We start from the raw sequence: 20,473 nt of genomic DNA, 5'->3' as shown, positions 1-20,473 counted from the left end.
AGATAAAATATAAGTTTTGCTTGTGTTTATTATTCGTGGGAATATTTTTAAAATTTATTTAAAATGGAAAATGTGTAGAAAAAGCTTCAGTTTGTGAAAAGAGTTTAATTTTGATGCACCGACGGTGTAAAGTTTTTTACATCGTCAACCAATCAGATTTTAAGGATGTGACATGTCAATTAATAAAATTAAATGAAAAGAGAGATTTTCTCACATCCTTGAAATCTGATTGGTTGACGGTGTAAAAAAACTTTATACCGTCGGTGCATAAAAATAACTTAACATTCCCACTCGTTGGCATGGGAATGAAATTTAAACAAAACATGAGTAATTTGCATGTTCGAGAATCCAGTATACTTGGAAATACATTTTTTAAGACTTATACCAAATATAGGAGTGCAACGTTCTTAACCTCAATTTATTGGGAATCTTTTAGGATCCCTTAAATAAATGCCCCCTAATATATATGATTTCTTAGAATAAAAGGTTAATTTCAGATAAAAAAACGATTTTATGTTTCAACTGAAAAATAAAGAGAGATTATTTACGGAGGTTCTATCAAGATTCAAAACTCACTTTAAAAGCCCAGAAGCCCAGAACTATTGCAATGTATCTGAATCTGAATTAATAAGAAGTGTAACCTACCGTTCTGATGTAGTACCAAATAATAAGAACGTACCCTACCGTAAACATGGAACCTCCACCGTTTCTCTGTGAAGAACTCCAACTAGAAATCTTGTCATGGCTTCCGGTGAAATCTCTGGTGCGGTTTAAGTGTATATCGAAGTCATGGAAGTCTACCATCTCCGATTCTCAATTCATCAAACTCCACCTTCTCCGATCATCTTCTAAGAGAAACACAGATTTCACCCACCTCCTATCACTGGTACGTTCGCCACCGGAAAGCCCTTCCGCCGCCACCACTGTAGCAATCCCCGATGAGTACATCTTCAGTGGAACCTGCAACGGCTTGATTTGTTTGCTTACATTCGAATACTTGTACCTGCAGTTCCGTTTATGGAACTCAGCTACGAGGTCAATGTCTCAACATTCGCCACCTCTATATTTCCCCATCAACTGCAACTGCTATTTAGGGTTTGGTTATGATTCTTCAACTGACACCTACAAGGTGGTCGTGGCAGTGTCTCACTCTGTGTCTTGGGAGACAACGGTACATGTTTACAACATGGGCTATGATACTTGTTGGAGAACAATTCAACTTTCCCATTTTCCCTCTATGTGTCCTGGAGGTGATGCAGTTTATGTGAACAACACTCTTAATTGGTCAGCAATTAATCTAACATATATTGGAGATAGTACTCAACTAATGAACTCTGACCCGGGGACAATTTTGTCATTTGATTTGGGGAAAGAAACTTGTGCACAATTGCCATTGCCTTATTGTAATCAAGACATCAACTGGTATGTGCCAAACCTTGGGGTTTTGAGAGATTGCCTATGTTTTTGTCAAACTGACAAGGAGACATGTTTTGAGATTTGGCAAATGAAGGAGTTTGGAGTGCACGAGTCTTGGACTCGGTTGTTTCACATTACTGGCTTTGAAAGTATTTTTCGAAATATTCAACTCTGGCACTCTTTTGCAATGTACATGTCTGAGAATGGTGATGCCCTGTTGTTATCAAAATCTCGTGTGCCCCCATTTGAAGCTGTTCTCTATACCCAGAAAGACAATAAATTAGAACTCATGAACATTGCTAATGACATCGTTGATTGCTATGCTCATAATTATATTGAAAGCTTAGTGTCACCTTGTTGAATGTAAGAAATATTTTAGTTATCACCATTGGTCTTTGTTCTTAAATCATGTATCATTTTCAAATCTTCGTTGCGTAAATGCTGCTGAATAGACTATTCAAATGCTTTTAGTGGTGCACTAGGACTAATTAGCATCTTAATCTGCGTGTAGTGTACTGTAAAGTATAGGCCAGATTCCTAGGATCCTTGTTCTGGATTACAGCTACCTGAATGAAATCAGTTTTCTTTCTTCTTCAATGTTGTTTATATCAATTTAGTATGTTCTTATCCAGATTCCTTGGATCCTTGCTCTGGACTGGATTGCAGCTACTTCATGAAAATTAGTTTACTTTCTTCCTCAATGGTTGTTTGTATCAATTTTGTATGTACTTATCAGATTCACATATAAAGTTCATTTCAAGGGTTAGTGTTACAGTTAAGGTTGAAGTATTTAAAGATCATGCGAGGAAGTTAAGGATAATCATAGGTTGTATATTAGATAATTTTAAATCTTGTGATTGTAATTTTGGTTCAATTGCTGTAAACAGGGTTGTGTTAACTATTAACAGTCATGTTAGAAACTTGTGTACAGTCTGCAACTAGCCCTTTAGTTCAACTTATTTAACTTTTCCATTACTGTACTTTTGACATTTTGATTTGCTTTGATGAGCCAGCTTTCTGAATTTGATTTTTGTTCTATCATTATTTATATATGCATGGAGTGAGTGGTGAGTATATTATCACTTTTTATCCTACAAGTGGTTGGTTATCTATAGTGTGTGAACTATAGGTTACAGAATAAAGCATCTATTTGAAGTTCATTTAAACAAAGTGATCTAGGATGAAGTTTCAAAACATTAGCTGCAACTAACTTATTATTTGATTCGATAAAACTATGATAGCTGGTAATATTTTAGTTGAAATATTTGGTAATATTATTGATATGAAAAACTGTACAGGGATTCCTCTTCTTATAGAGGGAATTACATAATGTGATTGATCAAAGTCAAAGAAGGAAATCCTTGACTAAAGAGAGAATTAGGGAGAATGAATGAAAATAAGAAACTACCTAAAATAAACTAAGTACAAACAGGAAACAACATAATTATATACAAACAAAAATATAACTGCTAATTAAGAGCATTAAATGCTCTATTTCACAGTCTGTTGACACTCCCCCTCAAGCTGGCCTAAAGATATCCTCCATAGACAGCTTGCTAGTTATGTTGTCAAAGGATTTCTTGGGTAATCCTTTGGTTAGGATGTCTGCCGATTGCTCTGCAGTGGGAACATATGTAATACAAATCTGCCCACTTTCTATCTTCTCTCTGATGAAGTGTTTATCAACTTCGACATGCTTGGTCCTATCATGTAGGACCGGGTTGTGTGCAATAGATATTGCAGACTTGTTGTCACAATAAAGCTTTATTGGAGGAGAATTGAAAACCTTTAATTCCTGTAGAAGCTTTTCCACCCATAATGCCTCACAAATTCCATGAGCAACTGCTCTAAATTCAGCTTCTGCACTACTCCTTGCTACAACGGTTTGTTTTTTACTTCTCCAACTAACCAAGTTTCCTCCAACAAAGGTGCAATAGCCTGATGTTGATCTTCGGTCTGTCACACTCCCTGCCCAGTCTGCATCAGTGTAGGCTTCTACCTGAAGGTGCCCACGGTTTTTATAAAGAAGCCCCTTCCCAGGTGATCCCTTCAAGTATCTTAAGATTCTAAAAACTGCCTCCAAGTGTTCATGACCTGGTGCATGCATAAACTGGCTTACCATGCTTACAGCAAAGGCAATGTCTGGACGGGTGTGAGATAAGTATATTAGCCTTCCCACTAGTCGCTGATACCTTCCTTTGTCCACCATATTTTCTGTTTCAGCTGGTTGCAGCTTTAAGTTGGGCTCCATGGGTGTTTCTACAGCTTTGCATCCAAGTAATCCTGTTTCTTTTAAAAGATCCAGAATATACTTTCGCTGGTTCATAAAGATACCTTCCTTTGATCTTGCAAACTCAATTCCAAGGAAGTATTTCAATGGGCCAAGTTCCTTGATTTCAAAAACTTTAGCAAGTTTCTCCCTCAGATTTTTGAGTTCCAAGCTATCATCACCTGTCAGAATAATATCATCAACATATACAATCAAGATAGCAACCTTATTATCTGCTGAATATTTATAGAACAATGTGTGATCAGCTTGGCTTTGGATATATCCAAGCCCTTTTACCACTGTTCCAAACCTCTCAAACCATGCTCTTGGAGATTGCTTCAGCCCATATAATGACTTCTTTAGTCTACACACCTTATTTCTTCCAAGTTCTTCTTCAAATCCGGGGGGAAGACTCATAAACACTTCTTCCTCTAACTCCCCATTCAGGAAAGCATTCTTTACATCCAATTGATGTAAAGGCCAGTTGTAACTTGCAGCAAGGGATATAAGAATCCGAACAGAGTTAAGTTTAGCAACTGGAGCAAACGTCTCTTGATAGTCTACTCCATAAGTTTGAGTGAACCCTTTTGCCACCAATCTCGCCTTGTACCTCTCTACACTTCCATCGGCCTTGCACTTAATGGTAAATACCCACTTACAACCCACCTGTTTTTTGTCACGTGGCAGGTCTGTTATTTCCCAAGTTTCATTCTTTTTCAGTGCACTCAACTCTTCTAAGACTGCTAAATTCCAATTGGGATCATCTAGTGCTTCCTCAATGTTTCTAGGCACAAACAGATCTGTTATTTTAGAGGTAAAAGCTTTGTGATTCGGTGAAAGATTTTGGTAGGAAACATATTGGGAAATGGGATGGTTTGTGCTAGATTTTTCTGATTTTTGGGTGCAGGTTCTGGTTCCTTTTCTAATAGCTATGGGTAATTCAATAGTAGAAGTGAAAATGTCAGTGTTACCTCGAATTTCTTGTGGTATTCTTACTTGGCCTTCTTCCGGGATTTCTGGTTGGCTTGGTGCAGAGATGATGGATTGGTCTTTGGTCCTTTTAGGATACTTCCGAGTATAAACATGGAACTCCTTTTTTGACTGTGGTATTTCTTTCTCTATTTGGGCTCCACCTAAGTCTGGCATAAGATTTTCTTTAGAAATTTCAGAACTTGTTTCCACATGTTCTTCCTTGTTGCATTCATCAATAAAATTTGTATTCTCTGTGTCTACAATAGGAATGGGCAGCGGTTCATGCAAAAAATTGTCTTCACTCACATTATTATTCTCCCCCTGAAGGGAATTTTTTTGAAAAAAAGGTTGATGTTCAAGAAAGGTAACATCCATGCTAACACAAAGCTTCTTTGTGATAGGATTAAAGACTCTATATCCTTTTTGGTTTGGAGAATAACCAACAAAAATGCATTTTTCTGCCCTTGGGTCTAGTTTGGACCGAGATGTGGAAGGTTTATGCATAAAAACTGTACAACCAAACACCTTTAAAGGCATATCAGTATGTAATCGACATGCTGGAAAAATGGTTTTGAAATTTTCCAAAGGTGTGCGATAATTCAACACACGAGTGGGCATTCTATTTATAAGATAGGCTGCTGTTAGGACAGCATCTCCCCACAAATACTTTGGAACATTACTCTCAAACATAATGGCACGAGCTACTTCAAGGAGATGTTTATTTTTTCTTTCAGCGGTGCCATTTTGTTGAGGAGTATTTGGACATGTCGATTGATGCTGAATGCCTTTATTTTTCAGAAACTCATTGAGATTTTGATTGAAGTACTCAGTTCTATTATCACTCCTCAAAATGGAGATCTTTGTATCAAATTGAGTTTCTACCATTTGTGAAAAACTTTTAAATATATTAGGAACTTCAGATTTTTCATGCATAAGGTAGACCCAACACAATCGGGTGTGATCATCTATGAAGGTTACAAACCACCTTTTTCCAAATTGAGTTGTAATTTTTGAAGGCCCCCAAACATCACTATGGATTAAGTAAAAAGGTCTAGATGCATGATAAGGTTGAGAATAATAAGGAGCTCTTTGATTTTTTGCAAGAACACAACTTTCACATTCAAGAGAAGAACAATTAACATTTTTGAATAAATATGGAAACAAATGCCTAAGATATTGAAAATTCGGGTGCCCTAGTCTGTTATGCCAGAGCATTATTTGGTCCCTAACAGAGGTGCAACTCATACCACAAAGACCCTGAGCTGCTTTATTTCTGAAAGTATCCTCAAAGTAGTAAAGTCCATCCTTCATCTTAGCATTGCCAATCATCTTCCCCGAAATCCGGTCCTGAAAAACACAATGAGTGTCAAAGAATGTCACACTGCAATTGGAATCTTTGCAGATTTTGCTAATAGAAAGAAGGTTGCAAGATAGTTTGGGCACATGTAAAACTTTTCCTAAGTCAATGTTATTGGATAAGGTAATCTTCCCCTTCCCTGCAATTGCGGAAAAAGAACCATCTGCAATTCTAATTTTTCCATTTCCAGAACAAGGAGAATAGGTTTTAAATAAAGGAGAAAGGCTAGTCATATGATCTGAAGCACCTGAATCAATGATCCATGGTGCATGAATATTTGAGGTGCAATTAAGGGAGCTAGGGGTAGAAAAATTACCTGTTTGTGCCACAGAACCACTAGGAGTACAAGATAAAAAATTAGAATTTAACAACCTTATGAGTTCCTCAACTTGTTCCTTTTTCAAGGAAGTCTTTTCTGCCTCATGAGCTGTAGGGAAAGATTTTTGATTTTTAGGACCTGACTTGCCACCCTTTAGATGTGCTGGCCTCCCAATAATTTTCCAGCAACTTTCCCGAGTATGACCGGGTCTGTTGCAGTGATCACACCAGCGGTTTGAGAAGTTCTTCTGGTTAGTAGAAGTCTTAAGGGCAGCAGTTTCTACAGCAAGAGCATTGGTCTCAGAAGGAGGTGCATCCGTTTTGGTCTTTCCCATCATCACACTTCTGCGAGTTTCCTCTCTTCTAACTTCAGCAAAGACCTCACCCAATGAAGGTAAGGTTGCTCTCCCAATGATTCTGCCACGAACTTCATCTAGCTCTTCATTCAGACCAGCAAGAAACTGAAATATTCTACCTTCTTCCACGGTTTGTCGATGGTGTTTGGCATCCTCTGCAGAGTTCCACTTGTAAGTGTTGAAGAGATCTAGATCCTGCCAAACTCGCTTCAAAGAGTTGAAGTATTTTGTCACGTTATTACCTCCCTGCCGAATTTCTCTGACTTTCAAGGTGAGTTCATAGATCTGAGATTTGTTCTCAAGATCTGAATACATTTCCGTGACACTATCCCATAGCTCTTTGGCTGTGGAATAACACATGTAATTGCTGCTAATGTCCTCCTCCATGGAGTTTACCAGCCATGTCATCACCATGGAGTTTTCAGCGTCCCAAACAGCATATTGTGGATCAGCAATATCTGGCATGGGTTTCTCACCAGTGAGATACCCAAGTTTTCCTCTGCCACGAATATACAACTGGACAGATTGGGACCACCGGAAATAGTTTGACCCATTGAGTCGAAAAGTGGTGATTTGGACAGAATGAGATTCACCGAACAGGACTCGCTGCTCCTGCCTTGGAGGCACAGAATGAGATTCGCCGAACAGGACTCGCTGCTCCTGCCTTGGAGGCTGTGAGACTTTGGGAACCACAATCTCCTCCGTATTCTGATCATCGCTGGCTGAGGAACTGTCAGCCATGGATGCAAATCAGATGCGCAGAGATCTTTGCTCTGATGCCAAGTTGAAATATTTGGTAATATTATTGATATGAAAAACTGTACAGGGATTCCTCTTCTTATAGAGGGAATTACATAATGTGATTGATCAAAGTCAAAGAAGGAAATCCTTGACTAAAGAGAGAATTAGGGAGAATGAATGAAAATAAGAAACTACCTAAAATAAACTAAGTACAAACAGGAAACAACATAATTATATACAAACAAAAATATAACTGCTAATTAAGAGCATTAAATGCTCTATTTCACAGTCTGTTGACAATTTTCCTTAAAAAATACCGTTTTCAACCAAATGAAATCTTGTTTTTTTGAAATAACCCAGTAAAAACTTTATTAAGAAGAGGAATCAGATGAAATGAAGTTAAAACGTGGTTAGAAGTCATGGACATTGCTAACAACATTGCTGATTGCTATGCCAAGAATTACATTGAAAGCTTGGTTTCACCTTATGGGAAGTAAGTAACGTTTTAGTTATCACCATTGGACTTTATTCTTAAATCATATATTGTTTTTAAATCTTCGTTGCTGATATGTAATGCTAGTGGTGCATTAGGACTAATTAGCATCTTAGCCTGTGCATGCAATGCACTGTAAAGATTCCCCGGATCCTTGTTTTGGATTGCAGCTACTTCAATGAGACCAGTTTGATTTGTTCTTCAATGTTGTTTGTATTAAGTTGGTATGTACTTATCCAGATTCCTAGAGGATCCTTGTTCCAGAAATCAACTACTTCAATGAAATCAGTTTTCTTTCCTTTTCAATGGTTGTTTGTATCAATTTGGTAAGTACTTATCAGATTCACATGTGAAGTGAATTTCAAGGGAAATATTACAGTGAAGGCAGAGGTATTTAAGATCAAGCGAGGAACTTGTGATTGTAATTTTGGTTCCATTACTGTAAACAGAGTTGTGTTAACAATCATGTTTGGAACTTGTGTACAGCTGGAAACTAGCTCTGTAGTTTAACATATTTAACTTTTCCATTACTGCACTTTTGAACTTCTGATATTCTTTGGTGATCCAGTTTTCCGAATTTGATTTTGATTCTTTCATTGTTTGATATTTAATTACTTTGTATATCATGGTGTGAGTGGTGTCTATCTTGTCATATATATGTTGGGTTGTCTGAAGTGTTAGTGTGTGAAGTATATAGGTTAGACAATGAAGCATCTAATTGGGGTTCATTTAAACAGGTAAATTATGATGAAGTTCTGAAACATCAATTTCAACTACCATAATATTTGGTTCAATAAAATTATGATAGCTTTTAATATTTTCTTTGAATAAAACCATATGACATCTTAATATGGTGTAACTGTGAACCATTATCAACGTTTTTTTTGTTAGGTGCAAAATTTTGTGATGCTGTTTGATTTGAAACAGTTTTTATTTACATTTAAGCATGACTAAAACAAACCAATACAACTTATACTAACTATTCACTTAAGGAATGAAATGTGACCTTACATGTGATCATCCTAAGAAATAGAATATTTTAGATCATAAAAATACCATAAAAGCTGGAATTATTAAATTAAACTATTATTCATAAAAGAGCAGTATAATTAATGAAACTAGCTATTTCTAGCCCAACTAATAGAAACCCTTGAGAGGAGGCTTCTATTAATACGCCTTTGAAATAAGCCTTGTCCTCAAGGCTTGAGCAAGAGAGATATCCAAGCAATGAGGAAGAGTCATGTGAGAAGAGTATCAAGTCCTGAGCGAAGTCCATAAGTAAGACCAAACCAGTGCTCATGGATGCAGAAAATTAAGCAAAGTTGTTGGAGGAGCAAAAAATGCGAGTGAGCAGTGGCGGAGCCAGGATTTGTGTGGAGCCTGGGCAAGGTTAAACCTAAGCCTAATTGTCCACAACTCTTATAAACTAGGGTTTCGAATTGCGGTCGTGTTGCAGGCGTTGCGGTTGCGGGCATTGCGGTGTTGCACCGTGCATAATTTGTTGCAATGACAAATATGTCTCATTCTCAATTAAACACTCAACCCAAACATATAGAGAGTCTCATCACATTAAAAAATTATATACTTGGAAAAAGTTGGAACCAATATCACTATTTTACTAATATTAAATCTGATCAAAAGTTAAAAATGTGACAAGAATTGGGCAGGTTAGTAGAAGGCTGACAGAGAAGGCATATAGCCATCAATCGTAGGGTTTTAAATTGCGGTTGTTGTCACAGACTGTGACTCACAGTTGCTGCTACGGTTGCTGCGGATGTGAGTCATGACTGTTGCGGTGTGATTTGTAAAATAAAATACACAAAAAAAGTAAAAAAATTACATATAATTATTATAAACATTTTTATTTATAATAGTAGATTGTTTTTTATATATTATTTCATATAAAAAATGCTTTAATAATAAAAACAATATAATGACCCTTATATTAATTTTAAATAAGACGTTCAAATACAAGGCCCATTTCTTTTGCTCAAGCTTCAGGCTTGTCTTTTGTTTTATCAATTAATAAAGTGTTCCATTAAAAAAGGCCAAGGCTCAAAGACTAGATACAAGCAAGGATAAACGGCTGAAGCTACAAGGCACATGAAGTAGTGCTGCCAGCTGTTAGATTAAGTGTCAGTTGTTAGAAGGTAATGCATTGAGTAAAGTAAAGTTTTTTTTTGAGATGAGTAAAGTAAAGTAAACAACAATAATGAATGCATCCCTAGGTATTCGGTAAATTAGCTTTCTTCAACAAGCAAAAGAAACAGATCTGGATATGTCTATCTTCATTCCATTTCCAAACCTGGTAAAGTTTCTATAACCGATTGTTCATGTGTGCACATCCTTCTTCAGTTCTTCTCAATCTCACAACCAAATTGACAAACCGTCCACCCACAGGCCACACAGACCACACTCTCTCTGTCTCTCAAGTCTCTCTCTGCCATAACCTTTCAATTTTGCCCATTTTTTTTTTCCTTTTTTTTGACCCAAAAACTGACTTGGTCCAAAGAAAAAAAGAAATTTTTTCCCAAAGCCTGGGCAAAGGCCCAGGCTAGCCGGGGGGTAAATCCGCCCCTGCATGCAATGCACGGTAAAAATAGCATAGATTGGATTCCCAGTTCGCAGGATCCTTGTTCTAGAGTTCTGCTACTTAAATGAAACCGGTTTTGTTTCTTCTTCAATGGTTGTTTGTGTTAAATTGATATGTACTTATCCAAATTCCTAGGATCCTTGTTCTGGATTGCGGCTACTTCGATGAAATCTTTTTTCTTTTTTCTTCGATGGTTGTTTGTATCAATTTGATATGTACTTAAACAGGTTCCTAGGATCCTTGTTCTGGATTGCAGCTACTTTAGCGAAATCAATTTTATTTTTACTTGAATGGTTGTTTGTATCAATTTGAAATGTACTTATCAGACTCACATGTAAATTTCACTTCAAGAGACAGTGGTACTGGATCATGCGAGGAAGTTAAGATTAGTCATTGGTTGTAAATTAAATCTTGTGATTGTAAATTTGGTTCCATTGTTGTGAACAGGGTTGTATTAATAATCATGTTCGAAATTTGTGTACAGCTGGCAATTAGCCCTTTAGTTTAACTTACTTAGTTTTTCTATTGCTGTACTTTTGAAGTCTTGATTTGCTTTGATGATCCAGTTTTCTGAATTTGATTTGGATTCTATCATTGTTTGATATTTACTTATATATGCATGTTGTGAGTGTTGTCTATGTTATCATTTTTTATCCTATATATGTTTGGTTGTCTAAAGTGTGTGAACTATAGGTTAGATAATGAAGCATCTATTTGGAGTTCAGTAAAACAAGTGAACAAGGATGAAGTTCTGAAACTTAAGTTACAACTGCCTTATTATTTGGTTCAATGAAACTGTGATAGCATGTAATATTTTCCTTGAATAAAGACAGTTTCAAACCAAATGACATCTTAATATATTGTGTAAATGTAAATGATTATCAAAGCTTTTGTTTTGTTATCTGGAAAATTTTGTGATAAAGGAATAAGGTCCAATTTTAGATTGGGGTGTCTTTGAAAGGTATGGTATGCTTATTTGTTTTACCCATGCATAGCAGCATGTTCTCTACTCATTCATTAGCATAGTTGGTTTCTAGCTATCTTATGTAGTATTCTTTTTAATAAGGCTTAATTACAACTTTGGTCCCTGACGTTTACAAAAGCCACAATTTTGGTCCTTCACCTAATTTAATTACATAAATCGTCCCTCACCTAACACTCCATGAGCAACGTTAGTCATTCTGTCAATTTGCTAACGGAAGGAGGCTGAGGTGGATTAATAATCTGACGTGGACAACACTGGGGAGTGAGAGAGAGTCACATGGGGACCCTTGTACAATCCACAGCCATAAAACACCCTTCCATGACTGTATGGTGTCCCTGATGCTACAAGGAGAGCTTCAACTCCGCAATCACAAAGAATCTTCAGTGGCTTGGACTTGTGGAATCGCCTTCCAGATCCAGAACAGGCAGATGAACCTTCGCTAAATCCCCCCATAACTGTCGAACCCAAGGACCTGCAGCAGTTGGAGAAGCTTCTTCGTCTTTCACGCAAGTTGCAGTAGTTGGAGAAGGACCCTTACCCTTACACGCGAGCTGCCTCTGTTTTATAGGAGAAAAAGGAAAGAAGGTGACCGTTGGAGGTCACGTGCTCCCCATGTGACTCTCTCTCACTCCCCAGTGTCGTCCACGTTAGATTATTAATCCACCTCAGCCTCCTTCCGTTAGCAAATTGACAAAATGACTAATGTTGCTCACAGAGTGTTAGGTGAGGGACGATTTATGTAATTAAATTAGGTGAGGGACCAAAATCGTGGCTTTTGTAAACGTCAGGGACCAAAGTTGCAATTAAGCCTTTTAATAATTTGAAAGTGATAATTTATGATCCTTGTATATCAATTTATTGTGGAGGGCTGGCACCTCACTTGTTCCCCATATAAAGGTATTAATCTTGCAATCTTGTGGCTATCGAGTCCATAATCAATTAATTTACTCACCAAAATTCTTATTTCATTCAACTGGTTTTAGGCTTGAATTAGCTGCTGGCCTGGAAATAGATGGTTTCAAATATCTTCTTAATGCAATTGATGCAGATTGCAAATGACTTTTACTCACTTCTAATTTGTTTCATATTTTTCTGATAAATGGTTGAAATCAGATTATTGGTGGTCACTTTTCTAATGTTACTAGTTTTTAAATGTAGGGATAATATGGAGTATTAAGAGAGGTCGGGGAATGCTTGCTTCAGATGGTTTCATGTTGGATAACTTTGTCACGCAGAAAAGCATATTGGATTTTGCTCTTTTGTTTCCTTGCAGAAGCTATACATTGATGAATGCTATCTATGTTTTAGCAATAATAGATGATTATAGATATGGATGCTAAAATTTATACATTGTGGAATGGAGGCAAGTGCTAAATACTGTTTTGAGAACTATTTGCCTTCATGGTCTCATGATTATCTTTCATATAATGAAGTACTCAAATGCAAATAGAGCATTATCTATAATTAATCTATTATAATTTTCAGTCTAATTGCTATTTGTTGTCAATGTAAAGATTGCATTGCAAAGAATTATATGTCACAATTCAAAAGGTATGCATGATATTTTTAATGTTGGAATGTGACCATAAGTAATAGTTTTGGATGTTATTAAAGCTTTATAAGCCTCTAAGATAACAGTAGACTCATTTGCAAAACAATATCTTGTTGATTTATTGTGTATTAAAAGAATCTTCATTTTAATAAATGAACATAAGGCCATTGGTTACTGAATTCTTTCCTTTTCCTTTTAGGTTGTTCTTATAAGCAAATGTATTTCTTATTTCTACAACTGATAACTTACATAAGATTCCAAAATCTTATCTCTTTGAAATGATGAGATTTTATCTTTTAAGTGATAGTCGGGTTGTCCATTTATCACCACACGGAAAAAGACACAGATGATAGATGATGCAACACTAAGTAAACAAATATTACAGAAAAGAAGACTGGTAGATGGTAATATGGTCCATGAAGTACGGGTTCAATCTTTTGGGGGGAAAAGGGGATGATGTCTTCCGTGGGTCAGTTAAAAACTGACTCACGGTGATACACTTAGAAATTTTTATTGGAATGACAGTAATGCCCTTAACTTATTTATTTTTTGGACAATAATATCCTCATCTTCTCCCCCTCTTCTCTGGGCTGCTCTGGCACTGTTCTTCACTGACACCAATTCACTTTCACTTAAACGACAGACTCCAATTCAAATTCAAATTCCAATTCCAAAGTGATAACAGTTTCATTTGTTTCTTCAATCTCTGAGGTTCCACCTTCCCAATGGGATGCTTGTGCTCTCGATGCTACTGGTCCTGAAAAGTTTAACCCTTTCCTCTCCCATGCTTTCTTCTCAACATTAGAGGATTCTGGTTCTGCAGTCAAGGAAACTGGTTGGAAGCCACACCACATCGTTGCTAAGGATGAAACCAACAACATCCTCGCCAGAAAGTAACTCCAACACAGATCCGAAAAAGAGGAGGAAGGGGAGGAGACAAAGGGGAAGGCCGCGGTGGCAACACCGCAACAGTATGCACCCAACGGTGGTTAAGGACGGTGGCGGAGGAGGATGAGAGCTGCGCGGTTGGGAGGGAGTTGCAGACCAAGGATTCGATGGAAAGCTTAATTAAGTTTTTCTTTCAGATCTTTCCTACCCAAAAGGAAAAAGTTATGAACTCAGTTCAACAAAAGGAAAAAGTTACAACTGTGAAGTTGTCGTGATTGCTACGCCACTGGATGAACTAAGTATTAATTTTATCCCTCCAATTTCAATTCCTGAGAGAAAGAAAAGCTTCAAGCTTGAAGGTTCTGTGGCTTTGGTGGTTCGGTGGATTCAGCAAAGTGAGGGTTTGGGGAATAAGGATATTTTAGTAATTTTACACCTTTAATCTTAACCGTTGAATTTAAAACAATATATCTAATGGTGAATTTTAAACTGTATCACCGTGATTCAGTTTTGAAGTGTCACACCGAAGCCAAAACCGAAAAGGGAGCAGGCAACTCCAATGTCCGTGAAAGTTTTTTGGTCAGAACTGGAGTATCTACCGTCGATAGCAGTGATAATCCCTCGCACGGGTGTTCACAATAAATGGTAAACAGCTGATCACAAAATATTATCAACTTCTGTCGATGAAGATTAAACTCTCAACCTCATAGTTAAGAGGTGGGATGAGCAATCACCACATTACACTTTAAGAGTAATGTGGTGTGTATCATTGTTGGATAGTTAATGCCCTTTAAGAGTTTGGACCACTGAGTAGAAATAGCAAGAGCTTATCCATTTGAACAGTAAACTGAGTCAGCACTCATGTCGACTTGTACAACCTCATCCACATTTTGAAATTAACCTCAGTTGTCAAATCATCGCGTATTAGTGTATTACATTTACACCTTGGGCACACTCTGCTTCTCTTCCTCTGTTCTATATAAACACTATTCCTCCTCAATCCTTATCTACAACATTCAATCTCCCCAACTCAAGAGTTCATTCCATATATTTACTATCTCCTTTATCCATCACTCACCGTTAGCCGTGATATCAAGTACTCCAAAATCACAAGTCCCATTTTCTCAAGAAAAATCAGCACAACTGAAAACAGAGTGCCCTGTTTCTCAAGAAAAAACTTTGCCAACAACTGAAAACAGAGTACCCTGTTCTCGTGCCACAAAGATGGGTTCCCTCTATGAGGTGCTTGGAATTTCAACAGGTGCAAGTTGCCTTGAGATAAAGACAGCTTACAGGAAGCTCGCAAGGACGTGCCACCCTGATGTTGTGGCTATGAATCAGAAGGAAAGCTCAGAGAAGCAGTTCATGATGATCCATTTAGCTTATTCAAAATTGTCTGACCCAAACAAGCGTGCTCAATATGATAGAGAGATCTTTGCACACAGAAGTGTAGTTTCTGTGTCAGCAAGAAATAAGACATACTCACATGCTGGAAGGAGATGGGAAACGGACCAGTGTTGGTAGCTTAGATCACTATGTAACATGTTAACATTTTCTATTCTCTCACTTCTTAGTATGAGGATTGAGGAGTGTTATCACTATGCTCTTTTTTAACATATTATTTAGAAAATATGAGCAAATTAACCACGACACAATATTAACATTCAATTGATATATACGAGTTCTAGCAGTAAAAAACCGCCAACTACATTTAAAGTTTAAAAATCACTTTATATTCCAGGTCGTAGTTCCGGTAATGTTTAGTTCCTTGTAGACTTGTAGTTATTGTCTTTATAATAATTCACATTAGTGGCGGTTCAAAACATAAAAAAACCTGGATATCCATTTCACCCAGGATCAAATTGTTGTAATATTGTGTAATTCAGAATTAGTCCTTCAGATTTTATAAGGTTTAGAGTTTAGTCCTTTAGTGTGTGAGCTGAGCTGGTTTTAGTCCTCAGCTAATGATTAGCTATAAATGTTGTAATATGCACTGTGATTGTGCGATCAATGCTAATAAAGTTTTTCCCTCTGTTCATTCTTCTTCTGATATGAATGTGCTTTTCTTGACTTTCTTTCTTCTCTTACAAATTGATTGTTCCTAACATAGCATTGATTGTGATAATCAATTGCTTCAAGGTGATTTCTGAGACTGAAATCCAACAGTGGTATCAAGAGCTTGACGATCCGGCGACCGGCGACGTGAGCCACCACCAGTGCACGGCGATCTACGGCGGAGTGTGAATCAGTCACAACGGAGGTGCTTGCTCCGTTGGTAGCTCCGGTGGAAGTGGACGCTTCTTTGAAGGTGATGGCTGGAACGAACGGCAATTTCCCAGCTTCGTTGCCGGTTCTTGACGGCAAGACTGATTGGGAACGTTGGAATACCCAGATGCTCGTAATCTTCGGGTTCCAAGATGTTCTGGAAATGGTGACTTCTGGGTTGGAGGCTCTACCGGCGGAACCCACGGCTGAGCAGAGAGCAGCTCACAAGGAATTGAAGAAGAAAGACATGAGGGCTTTGTTCATAATCCATCAATGCGTTAACCCTACTAATTTTGAGAAAATTGCAGCGGCGAAAACGTCGAAAGAAGCCTGGGATATTCTGACCAAGAGTTACGAAGGTGTGGCAAAATTGAAGAAGGTCAAGTTGCAGACCCTCAGAAGACAGTATGAAGCTTTGAAGATGGAGAAATCAGAGACGATTTCTAAGTTCTTTACTCGGCTTCAGACCTTGACAAACCAAATGAAGACGAATGGAGAGACCATGAATGATCAAATGCTTGTAGAAAAGGTTCTTCGATCTTTGACTACAAGATTTGATCATATAGTCACTACTATAGAGGAGTCTAAGGATCTTGAGACTATGAAGGTGGAAGAGCTTCAAGGGTCATTGGAGGCTCATGAAATGAGGCTAAACCTGCGAGATTCTGAGAGAGAAACTGAGCAGGCACTGTATGTTAGAGGCAGTACTAGCAAGAAGAAATGGGGTAGCAACTCTAAGACTTCCAAGGAGAAGAATTGGAAGAACAAAGGTGCTGGAAAATCTGCTAACAATGAGGATGATGGTGACTCCAAGAAGAAGGTGGATTCTAAGGAGAAAGGGTATGATAAAGACAAATGGAAGAAAGACAAAGGAAAGAAACAAAGTGTTCAGTGCTATGCTTGTAAGAAGTATGACCACTATGCCTTTGAGTGCAAGAACAAGAAGAAGGGCAACAAGCAGGATGGTGAAGATCATGCATATTCTGCTCATGATGATGATGATTCTGATGAGGAACAGGTACTGTTTGTAGTTCCTGATGACCCTGTTAATTCTTGTTTTGGTAAATTGCTTAGAAATCCTAGTTGTGAAGTTAGTCATTCTGCTGTGAGTTCTCATGAACTTAGTGAGAATACCTGGTACTTAGACTCAGGGTGCTCCTCTCACATGTCTGGCCACAAAGAGTGGTTTGTGGATCTTGATGAGGAGAGGAAAAGCAGTGTGAGGTTTGCAGATAATAGCATCATCACTGCTGATGGTGTTGGTAAAATACTGGTGAAGAAAAAGAATGGTAGAAAAGCCTACATTCCAGAAGTCTTGTATGTCCCTAGTGTGAAGCACAATTTGATAAGTCTAGGGCAGCTATTAGAAAAAGGGTATTCTTGGAAGACTAAGGGGAAGAAGCTACTAGTGTATGATCCTAAGCATAATCTGATTTTGCAATCAGTATTGTCTGGAAATAAAACTTTCAGAGTTGATCTAGATACTAGTGGAGTACAATGTTTGTCTGCAAAGATTGAAGAGGTTGATAAATTGTGGCATCTTAGATATGGCCACTTGCACTTTAAAGGGCTTCATCAACTTCATCATGAAGATATGGTGAAAGGTCTACCTCTGATTAAGGGTTCAGGGCAAGTTTGTGAAGATTGCCTGTTGAGTAAGCAACCAAGGAATTCCTTTGCAAACAGCAAGCCAGTGGAGTCCAAGGTAGCTTTGGATGTGGTTTTCTCTGATGTGTGCGGGCCTTTTGAGGTTACATCATCAGGAGGGAATAAATATTTTGTTTCCTTCATTGATGATCACACAAGGATGATGTGGACTTACCTGCTGGAGAAAAAGTCAGAAGTGTTTGCTGTGTTCAGGAAATTCAAGGCCCTGGTTGAAAGACAAAGTGAGAAGAAAATCAAGGTATTGAGAACTGATGGTGGTGGTGAATATGTGTCCAAGGATATGAAGCAGTTTTGTGAGGAAGCTGACATCTATCATGAGATCACAGCACCATATACTCCTCAGCACAATGGTGTGGCTGAGAGGAGAAATAGAACCATTGCTAATATGGTCAGGAGTATGTTGAAGAGCAAGGGTTTACCAGTCAAGCTATGGGGAGAAGCAGTTTCCACTGCCACCTATATACTGAATAGGTGTCCCACCAGGAAGTTAAAGTCTTTAACACCTTTAGAAGCTTGGACTGGAATCAAGCCTAGAGTGAGGCACTTAAGGGTATTTGGCTCAGTATGTTATAGACATTTACCTGATCAAATGAGGAAAAAGCTTGATGACAAGAGTGAGAAGCTTTTGTTGGTAGGATATCACTCTACTGGAGCTTATAGGTTGTTGGATCCTATGACTAATAAAATAGTAGTCAGCAGGGATGTAGTAGTTGATGAATCAGCTACTTGGGAATGGAATGAAGATAAATCAGAAGCTTCTAGTTCCAAGATCAGCTATGACTTTCCTGAGTTGAATGTTGACATAGGGAATGAGGGTCATACTGAAGCAGTACCACAAGTGTTGGTACCTCCAGAAGCTACTGTGAACCAGAGAAGTCAGAGGGTTAGACAATCTTCCACAAGACTCAGTGATTATGTTCTTTTTCCTGACAGTGAAGTCACAAATGAAGGTGAGTTGGTACATCTATCACTGTTTGTGGAAGCTGAGCCAGTGAGTTTGGAACAAGCTTTCAAACATGAGAACTGGGTTAATGCAATGAAGGAAGAACTCAGTTCTATTGAAAGGAACAAGACTTGGAGCTTAGTTAATCTACCAAAGGGGAAGAGTCCAATCTCAGTTAAATGGATCTTCAAGACAAAGTTGAAACCAGATGGTTCAGTGTCAAGATACAAGGCTAGGCTTGTAGCTAGGAGATTTCAACAGAAGGAAGGTCTTGACTATACAGATGTTTTTGCACCAGTGGCTAGAATGGAGACTGTGAGGTTGGTTGTAGCTACTGCTAGTTTGAAAGACTGGAAGTTACATCAACTTGATGTGAAATCAGCATTTCTCAATGGTCCTCTTGATGAAGAGGTCTATGTTAAACAGCCACCAGGGTTTGAAAGTCCAGAGAATGAAGATAAAGTGTTTAGGCTACATAAAGTACTTTATGGTCTCAAGCAGGCCCCTCGGGCTTGGAACAAGAGGATTGACTCGTTCCTTAGCAAACTGGGATTTCTGAAATGTACATCTGAGCATGGAGTGTATGTTCAGAAGTCTAAGAAGGTTGGACTGCTGATTGTGTGTTTATATGTAGATGATCTTTTGGTCACAGGAAGTGATGAGAATGAGATAGCAAAATTCAAGAGTAATATGCAAGCTGAGTTTGAGATGAGTGACATGGGTGAACTTTCATATTTTCTGGGAATTGAGTTTCTCAGAACTGAGAAAGGGATTTTCATGTGTCAGAAAAAGTATGCAGTGGATGTATTGAAAAGATTCAATTTAGCTGAGTGTAATTCAGTTACTACTCCAGTGGATTGCAGTGTGATATTGACAAAGACTGATCAAGGAAAGCCTGTAGATGGAACATTGTTTAAGCAGATAGTGGGTTCATTGAGATACCTTTGTTGTAGCAGACCTGAAATCAGTTATGGGGTTGGTTTAATAAGCAAGTTTATGGAAGATCCCAAAGAGACTCATTTCCTGGCAGCAAAAAGGATACTTAGGTATATCAAGGGAACCCTTGACCATGGAGTTTTATTTCCTAAGAAGGCTTACAATGTGAAATGTGAAGTGACAGGCTATGTAGATTCAGATTGGAGTGGAGACAAGGATGATAGGAAGAGTACTACTGGATATGTGTTCTTATGTGGTGATGCACCAGTGTCTTGGTGTTCCAAGAAGCAGCCGATTGTGGCTCTTTCCTGTAAAAATAGTTCTCGCACAGGACATATGTCGAACGCGATGCTGGGACAACCGGTTTGACAACTGACTAACAGTAACAAAACCAGAAAAAATAATAAAGTAGAACACAGAAGATTGGTAACCCAGTTCGGTGAAACTTCACCTACGTCTGGAGGGTTTGCACCCAAAGAAAGGAAATCCACTATCTCAAGATTTAGGAATTACAGACACTCATGAACACCACAGTTTATAGTTCACTTCCTAATCTACCCAAGTGTATTTCTACTTAGTATCTCAACCTAAGTATGAGAGTCCCTCTCCCTTTCTCTCAATCACTGCCACAGTGATTGGTAACAAACAATCAACAATCAGAGTTTGAAGAATTAAAGAACACAGAACACAACTTTGCTTTATAGAATCATGGAGCAAAGTT

The 20,473-nt window shown here is 38.1% G+C and overlaps 2 protein-coding genes and 1 long non-coding RNA gene across 3 annotated transcripts; all 3 read left to right on the top strand.

The window, feature by feature from the left end:
• Positions 1-691: 691 nt before the first annotated feature.
• On the top strand, positions 692-1,777 carry LOC130745057 (F-box/kelch-repeat protein At3g23880-like). The gene has a single exon (XM_057597203.1). It carries the CDS (start codon positions 692-694, stop codon positions 1,775-1,777), a length of 1,086 nt encoding a protein of 361 aa, XP_057453186.1.
• An 8,301-nt stretch (positions 1,778-10,078) lies between these two features.
• On the top strand, positions 10,079-12,990 carry LOC130747618 (uncharacterized). The gene is made up of 2 exons (XR_009022441.1): positions 10,079-10,230; positions 12,659-12,990. It is a non-coding gene; the product is annotated as an uncharacterized LOC130747618 (long non-coding RNA).
• A 2,174-nt stretch (positions 12,991-15,164) lies between these two features.
• On the top strand, positions 15,165-16,184 carry LOC130745056 (chaperone protein dnaJ 11, chloroplastic-like). The gene is made up of 2 exons (XM_057597201.1): positions 15,165-15,456; positions 16,051-16,184. Exons 1-2 carry the CDS (start codon positions 15,165-15,167, stop codon positions 16,182-16,184), a joined length of 426 nt encoding a protein of 141 aa, XP_057453184.1.
• Positions 16,185-20,473: the final 4,289 nt, after the last annotated feature.

Source organism: Lotus japonicus, chromosome 3, assembly GCF_012489685.1.
Source record: "Lotus japonicus ecotype B-129 chromosome 3, LjGifu_v1.2".
NCBI classification, from domain to species: domain Eukaryota; kingdom Viridiplantae; phylum Streptophyta; class Magnoliopsida; order Fabales; family Fabaceae; genus Lotus; species Lotus japonicus.
The sequence above is the reverse complement of the archived record's forward strand: the minus strand, read 5'-3'. Positions and strand labels throughout refer to the sequence as shown.

Coding starts and splice junctions, on each gene's coding strand:
- LOC130745056 (XM_057597201.1), top strand. CDS start 15,165: ATGGGTTCCCTCTATGAGGTGCTTGGAATTTCAACAGGTGCAAGTTGC. Junction 15,457..16,050: donor GAGATGGGAAACGGACCAGT/GTTGGTAGCTTA, acceptor TTCCTAACATAG/CATTGATTGTGATAATCAAT.
- LOC130745057 (XM_057597203.1), top strand. CDS start 692: ATGGAACCTCCACCGTTTCTCTGTGAAGAACTCCAACTAGAAATCTTG.